This window comes from Erinaceus europaeus, chromosome 9, assembly GCF_950295315.1.
Source record: "Erinaceus europaeus chromosome 9, mEriEur2.1, whole genome shotgun sequence".
Taxonomy (NCBI): domain Eukaryota; kingdom Metazoa; phylum Chordata; class Mammalia; order Eulipotyphla; family Erinaceidae; genus Erinaceus; species Erinaceus europaeus.
This window is the reverse complement of record NC_080170.1, coordinates 16,403,630-16,428,473: the sequence shown is the minus strand read 5'-3', so window position 1 is coordinate 16,428,473 and position 24,844 is coordinate 16,403,630. Positions and strand designations below refer to the sequence as shown.

The 24,844-nt window shown below is 40.3% G+C and overlaps 1 protein-coding gene and 1 long non-coding RNA gene across 2 annotated transcripts in view; both read right to left on the bottom strand.

Annotated features, from left to right (window-relative positions):
- LOC132540352 (uncharacterized) overlaps positions 1-24,844 on the bottom strand; it is a 244,598-nt gene that overhangs the window by 62,042 nt on the left and 157,712 nt on the right. The window lies entirely within an intron of this gene.
- On the bottom strand, positions 22,005-22,953 carry LOC103124389 (olfactory receptor 2G2-like). Its single transcript, XM_007535111.2, has one exon. It carries the CDS (start codon positions 22,951-22,953, stop codon positions 22,030-22,032), a length of 924 nt encoding a protein of 307 aa, XP_007535173.1. The 3' UTR covers positions 22,005-22,029.

Genomic DNA, 24,844 nt, shown 5'->3' with positions numbered 1-24,844 from the left:
TTTATCCCTCTGGGTGTATGGACCCAGGATCACTATGGCGTGCAGGAGGTGGGAGGTCTGGCTTCTGTAATTGCTTCACTGTTGAACATGGGCATTGGCAGGTCTATCCATACTCCAAGCCTTTCTCTTTCCTTCCCTAGTGGGGCAGGGCTCTGGAGAGGTGGGGCTTCAGGACACATTGGTGAAGTTGTCAGCCCAGAGAAGTCAGTTTGGCATCATGATAGAATCTGGAAACTGGTGGATGAAAAATATTTAAGATATAAAGCAGAACAAGTATTGACTAATCATGAACCTAAAGACAAGAATACTGCAGATGAAGATTTGAGGGTCTCCATTTTAGAAATAGTTAGTAGGTCTGTTTTAGGTATATTCCAAGGGGCCCATGACTTCACTAGTTTTTGCCTGAGCCTGACATCTAATATGCAGGTAGACCCAAGGTATTGTCTTGGGAGATGGTGTCATAGTTGGAAGAAGGACTAGAAATCTGCATCAAGGAAGAGAGTAGTTCCCAAATATGGCAAAAGTATATAAATATTGTTCACAGTAAACCCCACTGATTTGATCTGGGGTCCATATATAGCACAGGAGCCTATGTCACTCTGCTTCCCTGTATGTCTGAGCTCACATTATGTGGTCATGGTTAAGAACATTACAGGGTGCACTAATTTCAAGACCCATCTTCCTCATGTGATATGTAGAGTATGTTGTCTAACCTCCCTTCAGAGAATGGAACATTCCCTAACATTGTTGACCCACATTGAGGGCAAGGTCTAGTAGGGGCCACAAAAGGGGTCCATTATCTTGTTCCTGATAGAGATGACCAGTGACCATGGAGAGGCATCTGTTGGAGGTCTAGGCCTGTCATTTCTGTGTGGGAACCCCAGGACTCCTTGATAGAGCCCCAGGTAATGGGGTGGCTTTGTAGTGACCAAAGCCTCATTATCAAAGGAGGCCAGTCTCTTACCCTTATTTGGCGTTTGTAATCCTTACTTTGTCTGACAAGGTTAGCATTGGAGTGATTGAAGGAAGTGAAGTAGGAAGTAGGTGAGGAAGGTATCTAGATCTAAATAGAAATTATTTGATTAGGTGCTTTGTGGTATCTTGTTTTAGGTCTTTCTACTTACTGCCTAATTTATTGACTCACCACAAACTATTGTGCACTACTGCTTTAAGGTGTCTATTTCCCTCTAACTTATAGATACCTGTGTACATAAGTTCTATTTCATGGACCCTGGACTGTATCTAGGTTTTGAGGCTTTGTTAGGAAGAGCACCACAAGGAATGGAATTAAGGAGTCCTTCCTATCAGCTAGGAAAGGTCTAACTAGAATAATGAAGCTGGAGGATTGACATTCCACATCTGACATCTCTGAACACACTGCAAAGTGAAATATGTCAAGGTGCTCCTGGTCACATTGAATAGGCTGGCATCAGCAGATGCAGTATCACTTCATATGAATTGAGAGAAGCATGCAGGAAAGTAGGCCCCACCCCAGAGCTTCCAGTACTGGGGAAAATATGTGTTTTGTAGCGAATGGGGAAGGTTCCTGCTGTCTTAGGGTTTAAGAAGGCAACAGATAGTTTTTGCTATAACCAACTTATTCAGCAGCTGGGTTAACTTTGAAAATCCCATTGTTTGAATTTGCTGTATCATACAAGACCTCACCATAAATTGTGTCTTATAATGTTGTTTACATATAGCTGTATCTTATAAAGAGACACCAACAGTTGCTTCTGTTCTCCCTGTTCTAAGCTTTTAGGAGATTTCAAAGCACAAGTCAATATTAGAGACGTAATAACAATTTGAGCTCACAATTAAAATTCAATCTGATTACAAGTTTGAAGCTTAAGTGTTGGATTGAAGGCGGCATATATGCTCAGAGCTATGGTCTAAACATCAGAAATTTTGAGACAGAAAATTCATTTTCCCCTCTCATATTAAAAGCGATTTTTGAGACAATTAATTAGCAGGAGTGTATATTAACAGCATTCCCAACACCAAAGGTCTGTGTCTCTCTCCCCCCATCCACCCACAGATAAGTTGAACATCTACCCTCCCCCTCCACCCAGGGATTTTTACTTTGGTGCCTTACTCCAACACAGTCAGATTGATTCTGCTTTGAGTTTCCCTTTCTGTTCTTATTCCTCAATTTCTGTTTACGAATGGAATAATCCCATACTTACCTTTGTCCAAGAAATAACATTTTTAATTACTTTATTTCTAAAGGAACTACTTTTTAGGCATTTTTTAATTTTTTTTTCCAATAGAGAGAGTAGGAAGAAGGAAGAGAGCATCACTATGGTATATTCAATGGTGTGGGTCAAACTCAGGTCCAGTGCTTATAACTCCGGTGTCCTAACCACTGTGCCACCTCCCAGAGACTCATTTCAATGATTTAAATGGAGAGTGGTGGCACCAGTACTTTATACTAATAATGAGGATACATTTTCATTTTTCCTTTTTTTCCCCTTCTTAGATATACTAATAGCTCATTGTCAACAATAAAATGCAGTAGTTGGTGCATGTGTAATATTTCTAAGTTTTCCACATAGCATTCTAACCCCCCGAAACTAGGTCCTCACCCACCATTGTGTTCCAGGACCTGAACACTCCCCCCCACACACCTCAGAATCCTTTACTTTAGTGCAATACTTCAAATCCAGTTCAAGTTCTAGTTTTTGTTTTCCCTTCAGTTCTTAGTTTCAAACTTCTGTTTAAGAGTGAGATCATCCCATATTCATTCTTCTCTGTCTGGTTTATCTCAATAAGATTCCTTCAAACTCCATTCACCATGAAATGAAGAAGGTGAATTCGCCATTTTTAATAGCGGAGTTATATATGTATATATCACAACTTACTCAGTCACACATCTGTTGTTGGACACCTGGGTTGTTTCCAGGTTTTGACTATTGTGCTTCTGTGGACATAGGTATACACAGATATGTTTGGTTGGATGTTGTCTGGTTCCTTAGGAAAGGAATTGGTGGGTCATAGGGTAGGTCCATTTCTAACCTTCTGAGAGTTCTCAGACTGCTCTCCACAGAGGCTGGGCCAATTTATATTCCCACCAGCAGTGCAGGAGGGTTCCTTTGTCCCCAAAACCTCCCCAGCATTTGTTGTTGCTGTCTTTTCTGATGAATGACATTCTTACTTGGTTGTAGTGGTATCTCATTACTGTCTTTATCTGCATTTCTCTGACAATCAATGACTTGGAGGACTTTTCCATATGTTTATTGCCATTTTCAATGTCTTCTTTGAACCTGAAATTACATTTCTCAAAATCTTTCTGCTGAATGGCTAACCACTGTATGTCTCCAGATGCCCCAGAACCTATGGTTAAAAATACAATCACCAATACAATCAACTGGAGGTTTCTGAATGTTCTGTCCTGCCTCAGGGCCTGACCACAGCAGACTTCATGCTCTGAGAGCCTTTGGAGATAAAGTAAATGGGCTTTCAGGTAACTTCTAAATCCATGGGGAAGAATATTGTAAAAGTGATACCCACATTATTGCCTTTAAAACCTTAGCATAGAGTGGTCCGGGATGGCGCAGTACATAAAGCATTGGACTCTACAGCATAAGGTCTGGAGATCAATCCCCAGCAGCACATGTGCCAGAGTGATGCCTGATTTTTTTCTCTCTCTCCTCCTATCTTTCTCATTAATAAATAAATAAAATATTTTAAAAAGAGAGGGACTCAGATGGTAGCACAGCGGGTTAAATGCAAGTGATGCAAAGCACAGGGACCGGTTTAAGGATCCTGGTTCAAGCCCCTGGCTCCCCACCTATAGGAGCATCATTTCACAAACAGTGAAGCAGGTCTGCAGGTGTCTATCTTTCTCTCCACCATCTTCCCCTCCTCTCTCCATTTCTCTATGTCCTATCCAAAAATGACCACATTAAAAACTACAACAATAAAAAAAGGAATAAAAAAAATTTTTAAAAACCTTAGCATAGATTGGCGGACAGTCCAATATGTTCTGAGATATCTCTCAATAGAACTTATTGGAAAAAGAAACAAGATGGTTTGGAGGCAGAATTGGAAACTAAACAACATATTGCTTAAGAGCCACTGGGTCAGAAAGACACTCAAGAAATTCAAACGCTCCTGGAAACAAATGAAAATGAAGACACAAGCTACCAAAATATTTGGGACACAGCTAAAGCAGTACTGAGAGGGAAACTCATAGCCATAGAGTCACATATTAAAATACAAGAAAAAGCTCAAATAAACGATCTTACTGCACACCTTGAGGACTTAAAGGAAGAGGAACAAAGGAACCCTAAAGGAACCAGAAGGACAGAAATCACTGAAAATAGAGCAGAAATAAACAACATCAAATGAAAAGAAGAGAACCATACAAAAGAACAATGAAACCAAATGTTGGTTCTTTGAAACATTAAACAAGGTTGACAAACTCCTAGTCAGACTCACAAAAAAAAAAGGGAGATGACTCAAATTAATAGAATTTTAAATGATAGAGGAGATATCACAACTGACACCACAGAAATCCAGAAAATTATGTGAAACCTCTGAAGAACTATACGCCACCAAGCTAGAGAATCTGGAATAAATGGAAGAATTCCTAGAAACATATGACCTTCCAAAACTGAACCAAGAAGAACTACAAAACCTAAATGCACCAATCACAGACAAATAGACAGTTATTAAGAATATCCCCAACAAAAAAAGTCCTGAACCAGAAGGCTTCACAAATGAATTCTACAAAACCTTTAGGAAACAGTTAATACCCATACATCTAAAGTTTTTCCACAAGATCGAGGAAACGGGAACACTCCTTTCCACCTTCTATGAAGCCAACATCACCCTGATACCAAAAGCAGATAGGGACACAACAAAAAAGGAAAACTACCGACCAATATCTCTGATGAACATAGGTGCCAAAATATTAAACAAGATCCTGGCCAAATGGATACAGTAGTATATCAAAAAGATTGTTCATCATGACCAAGTGGGTTTTATCCCAGGAATGCAAGGCTGGTTTAACATACATAAGTCAGTCAATGTCATTCAACACATCAATAAAAGCAAAACCAATCACATGATTCTCTCAATAGATGCAGAGAAAGCCTTTGACAAAATCCAACACCCATTCATGCTCAAAACTCTACAAAATGGGAATAGATGGGAAATACCTCAAGATAGTGGAGTCTATATATCGCAAACCTACAGCCAACATCATAGTCAATGGACAGAAGCTGAAAGCATTCCCCCTCAGATCGGGGACTAGACAGGGTTGTCCGCTATCACCATTACTCTTCCACATGATATTGGAAGTTCTCGCCATAGCAACCAGGCAAGAGAAATATAGATCAAAGGAATACAGATTGAAAGGGAAGAAGTTAAGTTCTCACTATTTGCAGATGATATGATAGTATACATAGAAAAACCTACAGAATCCAGCAGAAAACTACTGGAAGGTATTAGGCAATACACCAAAGTATCAGGCCACAAAATCAGTGAACAAAAATCAGTGGCATTTCTTTATGCAAACACTAAATCTGAAGAAGACATCCAGAAATCACTCACATTCACTGTTGCTGCAAAATCAATAAAATACCTAGCAATAAAGCTGACCAAAAAAGTGAAAGACTCACTTCCCCAGAGACCCACCCTACTAGGGAAAGAGAGAGGTAGACTGGGAGTATGTATAGACAAGTCAACGCCAATGTTCATCAAGGAAGCCAGACTTCTACCTTCTGCAACCCACAATGACACTGGGTCCATGCTCCCAGAGGGACAGAGAATAGGAAAACTATTGGGGAGGGGATGGGATATGGAGATTGGGTGGCTAGAATTGTGTTGAATTGTACCCCTCCTATCCTACGGTTTTGTTAATGTCTCCTTTCTTAAATAAAAAATAAATGACCAAGGGAAAACCACTAACACTTCTATTTTGAGCACTGAAAAAGCAACTGTTGACTTGTACTCCTAGTAGTCAAGCTCAAGAGTGTAAAAAGGAATCATCATTGAGTATTTCATTTGTCTGTCAAAAATGTCAAGGGCCTCCAGCCTGACTTCCCTGGGCAGATGATCCCACCAATGTATCCTGGAGCCCCACCTCCCCAGAGCCCTGCCCCACTAGGGAAAGAGAGAGAGGCTGAGTGTAAGGATTGACCTGCCAATACCCATGTACAGTGGGGAAGCAGTTACAGAAGCCACACTTTCTACATTCTGCACCCCATAATAGGCCTGGGTCCATACTCACAGAGGGATAAAGAATAGGATAACATTCAAGGTAGGGGGTGGGATACAGAGTTCAGCAGATGAGAACTGTAACCTTCTTATCCTATGGTCTTGTCAATATTTACACTTTATAAATAATTTTTTTAAAAAATGTCAAGGGACATGAACTTTATTACAGAGAGGAGTCCACATGTGTCTGTTTGGATCCCAGTCCTTAGCCATCTCAAGAGTGGCCCAAACGCTCAGGGAGTTATCCATGAGGTTGTGTCTTTGAATTGCTGTCATTTCTCAGAACTCACTGTGGTTACTGACAAAGATACTTTCTACTGCCTGATGCAACTGCTCTGGTGGGTAATCAGGATGATTTTAATTAGCAACTACGGTGGGATGTAACCAGGTAAGTTCCTGATGTCTTCATTCCACTGGGACCTGAGAGGAGAACTTTATGGCCATGGACCTTCTCCCAGACACATCCTAGGTAAGTTGCATGAGCTGCCCCATCACAAACACCAGGGAGCCTGACATGGTCATCTCCTCTGGATCTGCATTCAGACTTCAAGGAAGCTGGACAGAAAGGACGAGAGTGGGACAATGCATTCTCCCCCCGTTATTGCTACAAATAATTATACTGTCACAACTGATTAATAGTGCTTTGGCTCTGCCTGGTGGGAATGGAGAGTCAGAAGCACCCCCTCTCCCTTACACAGAGGCATATTTGAAAGTTACATTGTGAAAGTGAGGAAGGTGGGTCAATATAGACGGACAAAGGAAGTCATGTTATGACCTGCCCCTTCAAAGAAAGAATGCAGAGATTGAGGCCTCCCTGGTACAAGTTGACATATTGAAACAATGAAAAATTAATAGTTAAACTGTACCAGACCTAGATGAGCAGTGATCCACGACTTGGCAAAGATCCATATGCCCCCCATAGAAGATTAATGATAGAAAGAGCCCTCCGCAAAAGTCAAAAACAATTCTGGGTATGACCTCCCCTGAGAACAGGGCTATACTAAGTATTGTAACATTCTTTACAGTAAAAAGGGAGTAGCATGTAGCCTGCCAAAGCCATAAGACTATGATGCTTATTGCTACTTCCTTATGAGCTAGTTGCTTAGGCAACCTGAATGTAACCTGAAAAAAGTATAAAAGCTAATGCAGTTTCACTATTAAAATGAGTCCAGATTCACCGTCCAATCAAGTGTGGTGTCTATCTGTTCTCCCTCACACCGACTCCTGACCCACCAGGGAGGTTGCCTTCGAGACCCCTGACTCTCCTGCTGTTCATCTGCTGTGGTGGTCAGAGACAGGTGGCGCCTGAACAGGGACTTGAAGGAAGACCACCCAGGTAAGATAGCAATCTGAACTACTAAGAAATCTCGGTCAGGATAGGACCCCGCAGGTTAAGGGGACTGCAGCCCTGCCGCTGGAAGTAGCAGTCTCATAGGAAGCGGGAAGGTAAGAGGGGGCAGGAGGACTCAAAGAATGAAGGGCTCTTCCTCTCCGTCCTCCAGCAGATGCTGCTAGGACGAGGAATCAAGGTACCCCACAAACAGCTGAAGCAATTCCTAGCATTTATTAAGAAATGCTAAGTCCATGGTTCCCAGAAGAAGGAACACTATTACTAGAGGTAACAAAGAGTAGGAGATGCAATAAAAGATTACTATGGTCTATTCAAAAAAAAAAAGAGAGAGATTTAATTAGTTTTTTTTAAGTTTCTCTCTGGTATGCCCCTGGTTTCCCTGAGAAAAAACTTTATATACTGAAATATGGGGGAGACTAGGTTAAAAAAATTAAGAGAGTTTTATGTCTGATATAGACCAAAAAATGTTCTGGTTAAAACCTTTTTACTTTAAAACTTGTTAAGAGATTTTTTAGACCTTACTCATAAGTTACTTTCACTTTCACAGCCACGTGCTACTTCCCATATAGTTGTTTCTGGGATAACTCCCTATTTAAAAAGACTACAAAAATTATCATCCAATAATTGGCTTTTGAGAGCACAAATTCTACTTGTCAAACTTTAATTAGTTCCTTTGGAGAGTTAGGCTCACATACCTTGACCTCTGCAAATGCCTTCTCCACCACACCCCCATGAGAGAGAGAGAGAAATAAAAAAAAAGCAACAAAAATTCCTTTCCAGCCTTTGCTTCAGTTTCTCATCACTGGGGCCAAAAAAAATCACCATTAAAAAAACCCTGGTTAAATAGAAAGGTTTGCTGATAGACAAGTAAAAAAGATCAGATCCTCTACTAACATTGGGGTAAAGATATGCTTGTCTTTGCACAGGAAGATTCTCCGATTTTAAATTCCCATCTCTGCCTCAAAAATAACTCTCTTTAAAAAAGTGTCAGCTAGACAAGAAGATGTTTATGTACTTTATCTAAATTTATAGATCAGGTTTTAAAAATCATGCCACAAAAAGAAAAAACACAGATAATTATCAAACAATTGACTCCTGACTTTTCAGACCTTAATTCTCCCTTTAAGAAAAAATGGGCTCTTGAAGTGATTATATATGAACCTGTTCAGAGGTTATTCTACCCTTCCTACAAGATATAACTATAGCTGCTGCCCTACAGAGAGAAACTTGTACTGAATTCTTAAATAAACTAAATAAGAAAGCAAATGGTGCCACCAAGAAAATTGAGAGACATTTTTCCTATAGACAACAGGTAAATAATAATAATAATATATTATTATTATTTATAATTATTTAATAATAATTAAATTTAATAACGATAAACATTAAATAGTAACAAAAATAATAACAATTACTAAATAATAATTATTAAATAATAATTATATTGTTGAATAATTATATATTATTAAATAATATAATATAATTTCTTATATAATAATATAGTTTATTATATAATAATATAAATATAATATGGCTTATTATATTATAATATGATATAATTATATCATTTATTATATAATAATATAATAATAACATAATATTAAATAATTTGATAATTATATATTATTAAATATTATATATTGAGTGTTATATATTATTGAATATTATTATTAAATTTTTAAATTTTAAATATTTTTAGATATTGTTAAATTATATATTATTAAAAATAATTACTTAATAATAGTGATTGTTATTATTTATATATGTGTGTTTTGAGTTTGACCTTATGGCCTAAAAAACATTAATTGTAAGGTTAAAAGTGTAAATAATCATTTTTCATGGACCTGTATTCTCCCCACCCACCCACCCACCCACCCCAGAGTCTTTTACTTTGGTGTAATACTCCAATTCCATTTCAGGTTCGACTTGTGTTTTCTTTTCTAATCTTGTTTTTCAACTTCGGCCTGAGAGTGAGATCATCCCGTATTCATCCTTCTGTTTCTGACTTATTTCACTCAACATGATTTTTTCAAGGTCCATCCAAGATCGGCTGAAAATGGTGAAGTCACCATTTTTTACAGCTGAGTAGTATTCCATTGTGTATATATACCACAACTTGCTCAGCCACTCATCTGTTGTTGGACACCTGGGTTGCTTCCAGGTTTTGGCTATTACAAATTGTGCTGCCAAGAACATATGTGTACACAGATCTTTTTGGATGGATGTGTTGGGTTCCTTAGGATATATCCCTAGGAGGGGAATTGCAGGGTCATAGGGTAGGTCCATTTCTAGCCTTCGGAGAGTTCTCCAGACTGTTCTCCACAGAGGTTGGACCAATTGACATTCCCACCAGCAGTGCAGGAGGGTTCCTTTGACCCCACACCCTCTCCAGCATTTGCTGCTGTTACCTTTTCTGATGTATGACATTCTCACAGGAGTGAAGTGATATCTCATTGTAGTCTTGATTTGCATTTCTCTGACAATCAGAGACTTGGAGCATTTTTTCATGATGAATGAAATAGTGGGGGTTGTATTGTTAAATGGGAATCTGGGGAATGTTATGCATGTAAAAAAAAAAAAAAGAAGAAGTAGAAACGCAAAGCAGAAATTGACTGAGTTTGGAGTATGGCACCAAAGTAAGAAAGCAGAAGTACACTAGAGTTTGCATCACCAGGTTCCAGATGCCATCAGGATGCCGGCCAGACTTCCCTGGATTGAAGACCCCACCAATGTGTCCTGGAGCTCAGCTTCCCCAGAGACCCACCCTACTAGGAAAAGAGAGAGGCAGAGTGGGAGTATGGACCAACCAGTCAACGCCCATGTTCAGCGGGGAAACAATTACAGAAGCCAGACATTCCACCTTCTGCAACCCTCAATGACCCTGGGTCCATGCTCCCAGAGGGATAGAGAATAGGAAAGTTATCAGGGGAGGGGGTGGGATATGGAGATTGGGCGGTGGGAATTGTGTGGACTTGTACCCCTCCTACCCTATGGTTTTGTTAATTAATCCTTTCTTAAATTAAAAAAAAAAGTGTACTATAAAAGGAAAGGTCTCACCCGAGTAATGAAGCTGAAGGGTTGTCATTCCACACGTGAAATCTCTGGATACACTCTGAGGTGAAGCATGTTGTGATGGCAATCGTTGCTTTGGTTAGGTTGTGATCGGCGGATGCAATATTATTTGGTATGGATTGGGAGAAGCATACGGGAAAGTGAGCCCTATCCATGGGTGCCAGGACTGGGGGCAGTAGGGGCTCTATAGTGAAGATGTGAGGTTCCTGCTGTCTTAGGGTTCAAAAAGACAATCAATAGTTAATATTATCATCACATTATTTGTTAATTGGGTTAACTTTGAAAAGTCCCTTTGTTATGGTTTGCTGTACAGTACCCAGTATCTTGTATATAGCTGTGCTATTGTAAGCCTCCAATCTACTTGGTCTAGGCTTTTGAGAGAGTCCGCATATCAAATACGTAGCCTATCTATTAAAAAGATTCAGTTTGTCCCATAACCTAGACATACACCAGTTTCTGTGAGAGAGAGCGTATGCGCACACGTATCCATAAACTACTGCAAAATATATACCTGAAAGCAGGATTACACTAGAGTTTGCAGTGAGTACCTCCCCAACACTTCCTCTCCACTATTCCAATCTTGGGATCCATGTTTGCTCAACAAATTGTTTGGCTTTGTATGTTAACTCTCTTTTCAATCACCAGGTTCCAGATGCCACCAGGATGCTGGCTAGGCTTCCCTGGATTGAAGACCCCACCAATATGTCCTGGAGCTCAGCTTCCCCAGAGACACACCTTACTAGGGAAAGAGAGAGGCAGACTGGGAGTATGGACCGACCAGTCAACGCCCATGTTCAGCGGGGAAGCAATTACAGAAGCCAGACCCTCTACCTTCTGCAACCCTCAACGACCCTGGGTCCATGCTCCCAGAGGGCTAGAGAATGGGAAGGCTATCATGGGAGAGGGTGGGTTATGGGGATTGGGTGGTGGGAATCGTGTGGAGTTGTACCCCTCCTACCTTATGCTTTTGTTCACTAATCCTTTCTTAAATTAAAAATTTAAATTAAAAAAAAAAAAGTGTAAATAATCTTAGAGCCACAAAAGAGGGTTTACATCACAGTTCTTATGTGGTAGTCTAAAAATAAAAATTATTTTGCTAAGATAAATATTTAAAGTAAAAGCCTAAGTATTTAAATTTACTAACTTCTTGGAGGTGTCAACGTGACAATTCTTCATTTCCAAATTAAAATACAAATTATATGTATGGTTTTAAGTCGGAGAGGTTCTGGGACATTATGGAGGGCCCCCATAAAGCCCTGTGAAACTATTTCTGTGGAAATTAGTCCACAACAAAATTTTTTGTTTGTTTGGCACTGTAAATCTTCTGAGAAGCACTGTCACAAATGTGTGTTGACTCTTTAAGTAACTTGAGTTTGTTTAAAGTTTAAAGTAAAATTAATTTAAAAAATCAATACACTTTAGTTAAATTTGGTTTAAATATCCTGACATTCAGAGATTGATAGATAAGGTTAAATGAGCTAGACTTTAGATTTACTTCCTTTAAAATTCAAACAGAGCCTTTCAATATAGATATCACACACTTAGGGTGTGTCTCAATTTTAACTGAGTGTGACAAAAGACTAAAAGAGATATTATTGATATATATAAAGTTGTCAAGTACCTTCTCATCTAAAAAGAAAAAAATAAACCTAGATAAACAAAAAATAACTTGTCAGTGGTTATGCTGATAAATTTTATGCCTAAAGCTTTTGCTCTGGTACCCCTCTATATATCCTTCCACATTTAAAAATATCTAATTTATTTCAAGACAGTGTCAAAAGTCTATTCTTGATAAGTTAAGTTGATACATACATATGTTTCTGATCTGATAAAAAGTTTAATATTTGATAAATCCTTATTAAACAAAATTAGTCTAAAGATGTTATTTTAAGATGTTGTAAAAGTAAAAGATTATTTTAAACGTATATGACTTTTGTAATGAGTAAAATATTAAGATCCTAACATTAAACTAAGTTCTAATAATATGCTTAAATTGTTTAAGTTATTTTAAAATTATATTACAAAGATGATAATCATTTTATTGTTTAAAAGGCCTTCTAAAATTATATAAATATATTTAAACAAATTATAAGTCATTAGATTATCAATTTTAATATTTTTCTGGCCTTGTGTATGTCTTGCTGGTCACAAATAAAAGACTACAAACATGACAAGCCTTCACATAAAGAACTAGCCTTTCATATGGTGAAAAGCTTTCTTAAAATAAAAAATTCCCGAGAGATGCAAGGGGAAGGAGGGAAGATGGCGGACTGAGAAGCTGCTAGCAGCCTGTGCTCTGATCACATCTGGAAACGGTAGGATTTTCTGCCTTTAGCAGGCCAGTCAATAATTATAGTCACCAAAGAGGTGACTATAATTTAATTTGGGTTAAGAATTAGAGTAAAGGTGGCACGGACTAGCGGGTGGGCTGCTCCAGACTTCCCAGGCGGCGGCGGGCAAGGCGGATGCACTGGGCATTGTCCTCCGCCCAGGAAGGCGGCTCCTCCACCGGTTGCAGAGCGCTGCTGGGCTGCCGGCAGAGGACCCAGAGGGAGCAATATAGCTCAGGGGCTTTCTCTTGGGAGTCTCCAGGGACCACCGCAACCCTGAGGGCAGATCCAAAGATTTCTTAAGTTTAGCTCTCATTGGATCAAAGGACTTGGAGCTAGTTTTCATTTTCGAGAAATCCTTGTAAAAAGTCTGGAGGGGGGGTTTCCCGGTAGATGGTGGCAGAGAAACTGCTAGCTGCTGAGCTCCTAACACATCCCCTGGAAACAATAGGATTTTCTGCCTTTAGCAGGCCAGCCAATAAGGTGTCATAGTGGTGACAAGGAGATGACTATAACTTAATTTGGGTTAAGAATTAGAGTAGGGGAAAAATTCTTTTTTCTTCCTTTTAATTTTCAAGCATACCTCCTTCCTCCCCCCCCCACCATAAGCAGTCCCTGGGGACCAGCTCCTAGCAGGATACCACACACCACCAAACAGGGTGCTTTTTTGAATTCACTGATACACATTTGGGAAGTTCCTTGCACTGCTCTTTAATTACAACTCTTTTTCTTATCTTCTCCCTTTTCTCTCTCTTGTCTCTCTCTCTCTCTCTTTTTTAATCTACAAAACTTTCAGGAAACAGTTAATACCCATACTTCTTAAGCTATTCCATAAGATTGAAGAAACGGGAATACTCCCTTCCACCTTCTATGAAGTCAACATCACCCTTATACCAAAAGCTGATAGGGACAGAACAAAAAAGGAGAACTACAGACCAATATCTCTGATGAACATAGATGCCAAAATATTAAACAAGATCTTGGCCAACCGGATACAGCAACATATCAAAAAGATTGTTTATCACGACCAAGTGGGATTCATCCCAGGAATGCAAGGCTGGTTTAACATCCGTAAGTCAATGTCATTCACCACATCAATAAAAGCAAAGCCAAAAACCACATGATTATCTCAATAGATGCAGAGAAAGCCTTTGACAAAATCCAACACCATTCATGTTCAAAACTCTACAAAAAATGGGAATAGATTCCCATTTTTTGGGAATTCCTCAAGATAGTGGAGTCTATATATAGCAAACCTACAGCCAACATCATACTCAATGGAGAGAAGCTGAAAGCATTCCCCCTCAGATCGGGGACTAGACAGGGCTGTCCACTGTCACTGGTACTCTTCAACATCGTATTGGAAGTTCTTGCCATAGCAATCAGGCAAGAGAAAGAAATCAAAGGAATACAGATTGGAAGGGAAGAAGTCAAGCTCTCACTATTTGCAGATGATATGATAGTATACATAGAAAGACCTAAAGAATCCAGTAGAAAATTACTGGAAGGTATTAGGCAATATAGCAAGGTATCAGGCTACAAAATCAATGTACAAAAATCAGTGGCATTTCTTTATGCAAACACTAAATCTGAAGAAGAAGACATCCAGAAATCACTCCCATTTACTGTTTCAGCAAAATCAATCAAATACCTAGGAATCAAGTTGACCAAAGAAGTGAAAGACTTGTATGCTGAAAACTATGAGTCGCTACTCAAGGAAATAGAAACTGATACCAAGAAATGGAAAGATATCCCATGTTCATGGATTGGAAGAATAAATATCATCAAAATGAATATTCTCCCCAGAGCCATATACAAATGTCATGCAATACCCATCAAAGTTCCACCAGGCTTCTTTAAGAGAATAGAACCAACACTACAATCATTTATCTGGAACCTGAAAACACCTAGAATTGCCAAAACCATCTTGAGGAAAAGAAACAGAAATGGAGGCATCACACTCCCAGACCTTAAACTATATTATAAAGCCATCATCATCAAAACAGCATGGTACTGGAGCAAAAATAGGCGCACAGACCAGTAGAACAGAATTGAAAGCCCAGAAATTAATCCCCATACCTATGGACATCTAATCTTTGACAAGGGGTACCAAAGGATTAAATGGAAAAAGGAGGCTCTCTTCCATAAATGGTGCTGGGAAAACTGGGTTGTAACATGCAGAAGAATGAAATTGAACCACTTTATCTCACCAGAAACAAAAATCAACTCCAAATGGATCAAAGACGTGGTGTCAGACCAGAAACAATCAAATACTTAGAGGAAAACATTGGTATAATACTTTCCCACCTACACCTCAAGGACATCTTTGATAAATCAAACCCAATTGCAAGGAAGACTAAAGCAGAAACAAACCAATGGGACTACATGAAATTGAAAAGCTTCTGCACATCCAAAGAAACTATCACACAAACAGAAATTTTGCAGTATCAACAATAGCAATAGACTTGCAGAGCATTATGCAAAGGTATACAGGCTGAGTAAGTTCTAGAAATCTAGTGTACAACATGAATAATTTATGTAGCAGAACAAAGGTATTTAGGGATGACTTTTCAGATGTGACTACCATTAACTGTAAATCAATAAGGGGCAGGCTGGTGGCACATCTGCTTGAGCACACATATCACTGCACTGTGGTTCCAGGCCCTCACCACCTTCAGGTGAAATCTTCTTGTGTGGCGAAACAGGTCTGCAGGTCTTTCTTCTCCCTCTCTATCTTTCCTGCCCAACTCCACTCAAACTATCCTATCTAATAAAAAGGTGTGAGGGGAAGGAAAAATGACTGGCTGGAGCAGAGGTGAGTTCTTAGTGCAGGACTAGCAGAAACTTGGTGGCAGTTTAAAAAAAAAAGCAATTTGTAAAAATTCTGTGACCACTTCAAAGTTACAAACATGTTTCAAATTCTTAAGGCAACACTTGAATCTGTCTACATGACCAACCACCCAGCCCATCCAGTTCAGATACTTTATTTTGTTTCCCTTCCATAGTTTTGATTGGTTGGTTTGCCTGGCCCATAGCCAGAGCACAGCATCTTCTTGTCTCCAAAACCAGGCTGTTTTTTTTTATTATTCTTATTATTTTATTTTTCCCTGAAATTAAATGTTATCCATAATTTAAGATTTCTTTTTTCTGTAACTTTGTGTATTTCTGTCATCAGTTCAAAGTCTGGATGCAAAGTGTGGTCTCAGTTTAACAAACAAGTGAAAGGGCATGTTTCATTTGTAACGAGGACATTGTCTCTGGCTTATAGAGTGTGCCTGGTTTAAACCAGTATGGAAGCAAGTTGTATTATATAAATATCAGTCCTGCTTTATTCCCCATGGAGGCAAAGGGAATCTCTCTGTAAAAACAATTCCTGAATACTAAACACTCCCAAACCTTTGCTATTAATTACATGGGACTCTAGGTAAGGGACTTTTATTTGAGATTGCATTTAACTAAATTGTATCAGTATCTACTCTGAACAACTTGATCTTGATGAGGTCGAGTCATGTCAAATATAAAATAACAATTATCACCCATAGAGCATTCCCTTCCACAAACTAGGCTTTTCAAATCACTTCTCATCCTAGGCTAAATATGGGCCCCAGCTCACATCAATCATGGATTAGCAGCTCAAATGTGCATCACACACATGGCGAAGCAGTACAATATCAAGTGAGATTTTCTGTCTCTGCCCAAATGACTCTTTAAATCAATGAGGAAGAAATATAACATTTGTATTAGAAAATAAAAAGTTCTGTAAAATAGACAACATATAAGATCTACTGGGGAGCCCACAAACTTCCCCCTTCTGAGTTGCTCTATTTTCATGGCTTATTCCACATGCCTTCCTTAGAATATGTAACCTGACCTTAACCTCCAAGTCCATTCTTCTTACCATCTACCTGCTTCAGACCTTAGAGAGAGCACTTCCTTTCCAAGATCCCAGCTCCAATGCCACATGGCTGTTCAAGAAAGGTCAAGCTGGAAGTCCCCAGAGAAAGGGAAGGCAGATGTCAGCAAGTCCAGAAAGATGGTACCCAACCTTTGCTCTTTACCAGGAAGAGTTCCTGGGAGTCATCAGTGGGTGTGCTGGCAGGTGAGCTCAGCCCCCTGCTCTGAGTGGATAGGACCTCAGGGGCTGGGCCACTCCCCCTGAAGCCTGTGGTACAGATGGAAGAATCGCTGCCAAACAGGGGGAAAGAATAAATGGTTTCTGAATATTGGGCCTGGCTTGGAAATGTGTCAGAAGAAAGCTGAATTTCCCTGATACCTCCATTTCTCAGAAAATGAACCTGACAGTGAGGAATCCTATGACTGCACCTCTTGCTAGGGAGCCTATTTGTGCAGAGAAAGAACAAAAGAAAAAGTTTGGTTGGTGGTATGTAGTCACATCGCCCAGATGGATAAAAGAATTACCACTTTGTCTCAGTGGATTATGTATGGCTCATTAAAATATCTATGAAACTTACCTAGCATGTGTCTGGGAGAAGGCCCATGGCCATAAAATTCTCCTCTCAGGTCCCAGTGGAATGAAGACATCAGGAACTTACCTGGTTACCTCCCACCACAGTTGCTAATTAAAATCATCCTGATCACCCACCAGAGCAGTTGCATCAGGCAGTAGGAAGTATCTTTGTTCAGTAACCACAGTGAGTTCTGAGAAATGACAGCAATTCAAAGACACAACCTCATGGATAACTCCCTGAGTGCATGGGCCACTCTTGAGATGACTAAGGACTGGGATCCAAACAGACACATGTGGATTCCTCTCTGTAATAAAGTTCATGCCCCTTGACATTTTTTTAAAAATATTATTTATAAAGTGTAAATATTGACAAGACCATAGGATAAGAAGGTTACAGTTCTCATCTGCTGAACTCTGTATCCCACCCCCTACCTTGAATGTTATCCTATTCTTTATCCCTCTGTGAGTATGGACCCAGAGCTATTAAGGGGCGCAGAATGTAGAAGGTGTGGCTTCTGTAACTGCTTCCCCACTATACATGGGTATTGGCAGGTCAATCCTTACTCCCAGCCTCTCTCTCTCTCTCTTTCCCTAGTGGGGCAGTGCTCTGGGGAGGTGGGGCTCCAGGATACATTGGTGGGGTCATCTGCCCAGGGAAGTCAGGCTGGAGCCCCTTGACATTTTTGACAGACAAATGAAATACTCAATGATGATTCCTTTTTACACTCTTGAGCTTGACTACTAAGAGTATAAGTCAACAGTTGCATTTTCAGTGCTCAAAATAGAAGTGTTAGTGGTTTTCCCTTGGTCATGGAATGCCCTGTCCATCTTCCAACACATTCTGATTCTACTTTCTTATTCAGACTTATTGTTTGCAGAAAGGAATTCCCACTGATTTTCCCATGTTCATTTTGTAACCTGACACCTTATTCTATTGCCAAATAATTCCCATAAGATTTTGCTGGATTAGTTAGGGTTTTCTTTGTATCCTATCACATCATATGCAGATAGTAACAGTTTGACTTCTTCTTTTCCAGTCAGTATCTTTAATTCATTCCTCTTGCCTGATTGACATTGCAAGAAATTCCAACATTATGTGGAATAGTAACAGTCATAGGAAACACACATCCCTACTATCTGCCCTAAGTGGAAATGCTTTCAGTTTCTCACAATTTAGTATGAAGTTGCCTATTGGTTTGCTGTATATGGACACCACTAAGTTAAGGAAAATTCCATCTATTTCATTTTTGAAGTTCTGATCATGAGGGGATGTTGGATTTTATCTAAGGCTTTATCTAAATCTGTTGAGATAATCGTGTGGTTACTGTTTTATTATTTTTTATTGATGCAATAGATCATATTGACTTATTTACATATACTGAACCAACGTTGTGAAAAGTTGGTTTGAAACATGCTGACAAGTAGAATTGAACCACTACACACACACACACACACACACACACACACACATATGCAAATAAACTTTAAATGAATTGCGGACCTAGGTTTTAGACCAGAAACTATCAATGACTTAGAGGAAAATATTGGCAGAACATACTTCCATCTAAAGTTTATAGGCATCTTCTATAATACAAATCCAATTGCCAGAGAAAGACTAAAGCAAAGAGCAACAAGCATAACAACAACAAAAGGGACTCCCTAAAATGAAAAGCTTCTACACAGCAAAGGAAACCACCTCCTCAACAAAGCGACTCCTTCCAGAAGAGGACATGATCTTTGCAGGCCATACATCAGACAAAAGACTCATAATCAATTATATCAAGAGCTCCCCAAATTCAGCAAAGAACAAAGAACGTCCTAACAGATGAGGAGGACTGAATGTCAGGAATCAAGGACAAGGCAGCACTTGCATGTCAGGGGTAGGAAAACAGGCTTGCTGAAGCCTGTATATTAGACAAGCAGGGAAAAAGGTGAGGGTTTCACAGATTTCGTCATGATTCTTGGCATGGCTGCACAGTCACAAGGTCAGAGAGATCAAAGCAAGCCCCTTAGCTTATCAAGTTGGATCAGAGTGTCTGCAAGAGCTGGCTCCCTAGTAAGCCAGAGTGTGACTAGCAGGACTGAACTGGTGCTTAGGCCTGTGGCCCATGAGCTGCAGTAGCTTTCTGCTGGGGTGTGATCCTCTAGTTGGCCTGACTTGAGGGCTTGGAGGGCAGTGATCTGTCAGTGGACCTGGATGCATCTTTGGCTTGTCTCTGAGTTCCTTTGAAACTTACCAGAGAACAGAGAGAAGTGGGCTGTGAACTGTCTGCATGACATTGCTGCTTCCTGCAGAAACCTGTCTCAGTGTTTTGACCAATTCCACTGTCAGTCAACCTGAAAATGGTGGATGGGCACAGCATGATAGAACTGCATTTTCTGTGAGGAAATCTCTCCCTAGGCTCCCTAGGAGGCAGCAATTCTAGAATGGTAAGCACAAAAAGGTCACCACTCGCTGAAGGCTCAGATGCCACTACTATTATGATTGTGTCAGTGTAGTTTCTCAGAGGACAGCCAGCTGTGTGAACACTCATAGGCCGTCTTCAAAGAAGTGCCTGATTATGTTGTGGATGTCCTGTCAGAAGTGATCGCTGAGTGTTTCTCGGAGTCAAGTCAGACTCTGAAGCACAGATGGACAGGGGGCTGTAGCCTGTGAGCTCATGTCTCAATAACAGCAAGCCTCATCAGAGTTTCTCTAGTCTCAGGTCCCTTCCAACTGAAATACTGGATTAAACAATTGTCCACAGTCTTTCATTCCTTTTATAACCTCAGGTTGCCCTGGACGTAGAAAGCACTATTAGATAAGGTGTTCTGTGAGGGAGGGGCTCTGTCTGCAGGAGGTGAGCTCACATTTCTCATTTCGGACATGAGTAGAACATGGACCCCTATAACCAGGCCAGTAAATTGCCCCCTACCCAGTTCATTTTGCTGGAAACTTCTGTGAAAAATATGTTTTCCCACTTTCTGGAGGAATAGCCACCAGAACACTACAAGAATCAGGAAACAAATAGCTGTTTAAGATGGATATTATGTCTAACTTGCTGTGCCGGCACTCAGGTAAAACAGTGTGTTCTAGAACCATCCAGGTCAGGACACCTCTCTGAGCTCTTCACGGACAGCTTCCCCTGCCAACCTGCAAGTGTGTGTGTGTGTGTGTGTGTGTGTGTGTGTGTGTGTGTGTGTGTGTGTGTGTGTGTGTATGTGTGTGTGTCTTGGAGTGGGAAAGGACTTCCCAGGAGAAGTGTTGAGGGGAGGCTGAGGCAAGTGGTAGTAGATCCCTTTGGTCCTTCATGATCATTGCCCAAGACACAAGGGTAGGATTGAAGCAGATGCTCTGGAGCCTCTAAGCTGAGCTCATGGAGCCCAGGCCCTCAGGCTGCCAATTTCCCTCCTTGTTGTGAGTGTGTCTGGAGTGGAATGATGGGGCTCTGAGTGAGAACCAGCAGGGACACCCAGACGGGCTGCAGGCTCTGTGTCTGGCTCCAGGCAGTGAGGCAGGAGCGGCTCTGTGGGGATGTCTAGTCCATCTTCTTCAGATGGGGCAGATGCAGGTCCCTCTCTCTGCCTTCCTCCCTACCTCCCTTCTCCTTCTCAGTTTCTTTGGCCTTCAAATCAAGCAAGAAATGGAAGACATAGCCAGTAGTAGGTGTGTATTTCTCTCATGCTGCCACTGAGTCCACACTGATAACACTGGTAGCAATAAAAAAATTGAGAAAAAGAGATTTAGAGAGAGATCTCATCAGGCTAACTTCTCTCTGTGTATTTAGACTCTAATTGACTGGAAATGGACCTGCTCTAATGTGCTTTCCACTGTCCTTTTGTAGGCAGAGGATGAGGTAGAGGTGTGTGCACCCTCCAGCCTGTGTGGATTGGGTGGCCTGGTAGTTATCAAAAAATACATTATTAAGTGAGTCAGTCTCTTGCTTTTTTCCAGCTTTTATAGTACAATGTATCATTGAGCTTTAGGATGGATTTTGTTTTCCTAAAGTAGAAAAGCAGGTCTCACTCATCTAAAGATTCTAGATAGTGATAAGTGGTTACTTAACTGCCATTCTCAAAATCCTTCTGAAATGATAAGAAAAGTCAAACTTGTCCAACAGAAGGGAAAGCCCACCGACGGGAGAGCTCTATGTGCTGGTACTGCACATGGTTGTCCAAGATCCCACAGTGAGATGAGCTAGAAATATTTCTGAGGTTTATGGTTCCCTTCTCCTATTAGAGCATTGACAGAGAGAATTCCACCTCTACACAAGATAATTTACAATACTCACATAGCATAGAGACACAGTCAATGAATAAAGTCAACTTCAACAATAAACTTTGCAGACAGAAGAACATCTAGAAGGCTTGAACTAATTTATTTTCTCAATATTAAGCAGCTCTGTCATTATAAAGCCACACAGCCATAGTGTGGTGAAATAGACACTCAAGCTCAAATGTTCAAGCTCTGTTTAAAATCTTCTCTACTAAAAGCCCAGTTACAGGGTTATGAATATGATCAACTCATTCTCTGAGACATCATCTTTCACTGAATGAATGAGTCTTCAGTTTTGTCTTTCCAGCTATTTACTGAAGTCATGTTCTTCTGATCATAGAGACAAAATTTTTTTCAATGCTGTCTTCACTTCCATATTTCTCAAGGTATAGATGAGAGGGTTGAGAATAGGGGTCACTACAGTGTAGAAGAGAGACACAAACTTCCCCTGGCCCTTGGATCTGCTTTTGGCTGGCTGCAGATACATGAAGATAATGGTTCCATAGAAGATGATGACCACCATCAGATGAGAGGAGCAGGTTCCAAATGCTTTCTTCCTTCCAGAAGCTGACTTGATCTTCAGAACCGCTTGGGCAATGTAGCCATAAGAGATGAAGATGAGTGATAAAGGCACTACCAGGAATAGGACACTAGCCACAAAGAGCTCAGCCTGGTTGAAAGTGGTGTCCACACAGGCCAGCTTGATGAGCACAGGCACCTCACAGAAGAAATGATCCACTAGATGATGCCCACAGAAGGGCAGCTGCAGGGTGAGAGTGGATTGGATCAGCGTGGTGGCCACTCCACTAAGCCATGACATGGATGCTAGGAGATGGCATAGTCGAGGATGCATAACAAATGCATAATGTAGGGGACGGCAGACAGCAACATAGCGATCATATGACATCACAGCCAGTAGGACACACTCAGTGGATCCCAGGGCAAGAGACACGTAGAGCTGAACCACACAACCACCATATGTGATGGACTTATCTGAACTCCCTAGGTTGACTAGTAGCTGAGGAATAATACTGCTGGTGAAGCAGAGATCCAAGAAGGAGAGATGGGAGAGGAAAAAGTACATAGGGGTATGGAGTTTGGCATCCAAGAGTGATACCAAGATGATGGTTGCATTGCCAACGAGTGTCATGATATAAATGAAGAATATTACCCCAAAGAGAACCAGCTCTAGTTGAGGTCTGTCAGAAAATCCTACCAGAATGAATCCAAGTTGGGTACTGCCATTGGCCCAAAACATTACTTTGGCTTAAGTCATTCACTCAAGAATGAAGTCACATCAAACAGAAACTGCATTCCCTTGACTATTATGGCAGAGGTGTTGATAAATAAGACTTTAGATATAGGTTAAGTGAAAGAGCCAAAGTAGAGGTTACCAAGGTGTGATATCTTAGATCATTTGTGAAGTGGCATGTCTGGTCTGTTGATCACGAGCTTTTTATCTACCTAGATACAAAACAAATATTAAGTGCATCAAGATTGTTTACCAATATTTTATCATTATCCTTTTTTTCTTCAATAAAATTATAAAGTGATTTTGTAGGAGTTGTGGGGCTTCCAGATAGAAGAATGCATTCTCTGGGTCTACCAAGTAGAAAGGTAGCTATGAAGACATATGAAGTATATCAAAACATGATATCAAATAGGTGTGGTTTACAGTTAACAATATAAACTTTTCCCATATTTGGGAGCTACTCTCTGACCTGATCTAGCTTTCTATTCCTATTTCCAACTCTGATACCATGTCCCCAGATAATACCTTTGGTCCACCTGTGTGTTAGCTGTAAGGCAAAAATTAGTAAAGTCATGGATGGACCCCTTGCAATATACCTAAAAGAAACCTACTAGCTTTCTGCAAAAGGGAGACCCCAAATCTCATCTGCTATATTCGTACCTTTAAGTTCCTGATTATTAAACAATCTGTTTTTATTTATTTATTAATGTTCTTTAGCCACCAAGTTGCAAATGCTACCATGATGCCAACCTGATATCTCGGGGCAGACAACCTCAACAATGTTTCCTGAAACCCCACCTCTTCAGAGCCCTACCCCACTCGGAAAAGATAGGCTGTTAATATGGACCGACCTGCTAATACACATGTTCAGCAGAGAAGCAATTACAGAAGCCAGACCTTCCACCTTCTGCACCCCATAATGATCCTAGGTTCATGCTCCTACAGGGATAAAGAATAGGAAAAGTTTCAAGGGAGGGGATGAGATATGGGACTCTGATGGTGGCAATTGTGTGGAATTGTACCCCTCTTATCCTATGGTCTTGTTGATATTTTTGTTTTATTAAAAAAGAAACATATCAACTGCATAGGCAATGCATAAGAGAATGCAGAGTGGAAGGAGGAGCCTATATGGAGAAAGGTTATGTTGAGCTCATCTTGTTCTTAAAGATATGAGAAAGAGAATAAACCAAGACCAATACTTGCATGTTGACAAAATAAGCACAGAAATGGAAAGGATATTCTCAGAACTCAGAACAGGAAGAAGTCAAAATAATCAGAGTCCTACCTGTTATGAAACAAGGAGACTGAGTAGTTAAAAATAGTATTTATCTATCCAGTCCAAGTTAGTCATGCCAGAAAGAATCAGGATGGTTATTTCTACAATGTCCTAGAACAAATTCAAAACCACAGATTTGCTGTCCTTTTCAGCAGGAGGACTTTGGTCTAGAATTGTATCCATCCTGTGACACAGTAACCTTTGCTGCTCATATGATGTCTTCAAATTCTATATAAACACATAAGTCAAGGGGGTTGGGCAGTGGTGCACCGGGATAAGTGCACATAGTATGAAGCACAAGGACCTGTGCAAGGATTCCAGTTTGAGCCCCCAGCTCAAGCCCTTGGCTCCCCACCTGCAGGGGGGGGTCCCTTCACAAGTGGTGAAGCAGGTCTGCAGGTGTCTATCTTTCTCTCTTCCTCTCTATCTTCCCCTCCCCTCTGAATTTCTTTCTGTCCTATTAAAAAAAACATAGAAAAGTGGCCACAGGAGTAGTGGATTTGTGCAGACACCGAGCCCCAGCAATAACTCTGAAGGCAAAAAAACAAAACAAAACAAACAAAAAACACCCACACAAGTCATGTATATTATATGTAATGAGTGGAAATGAAAACAATTTCA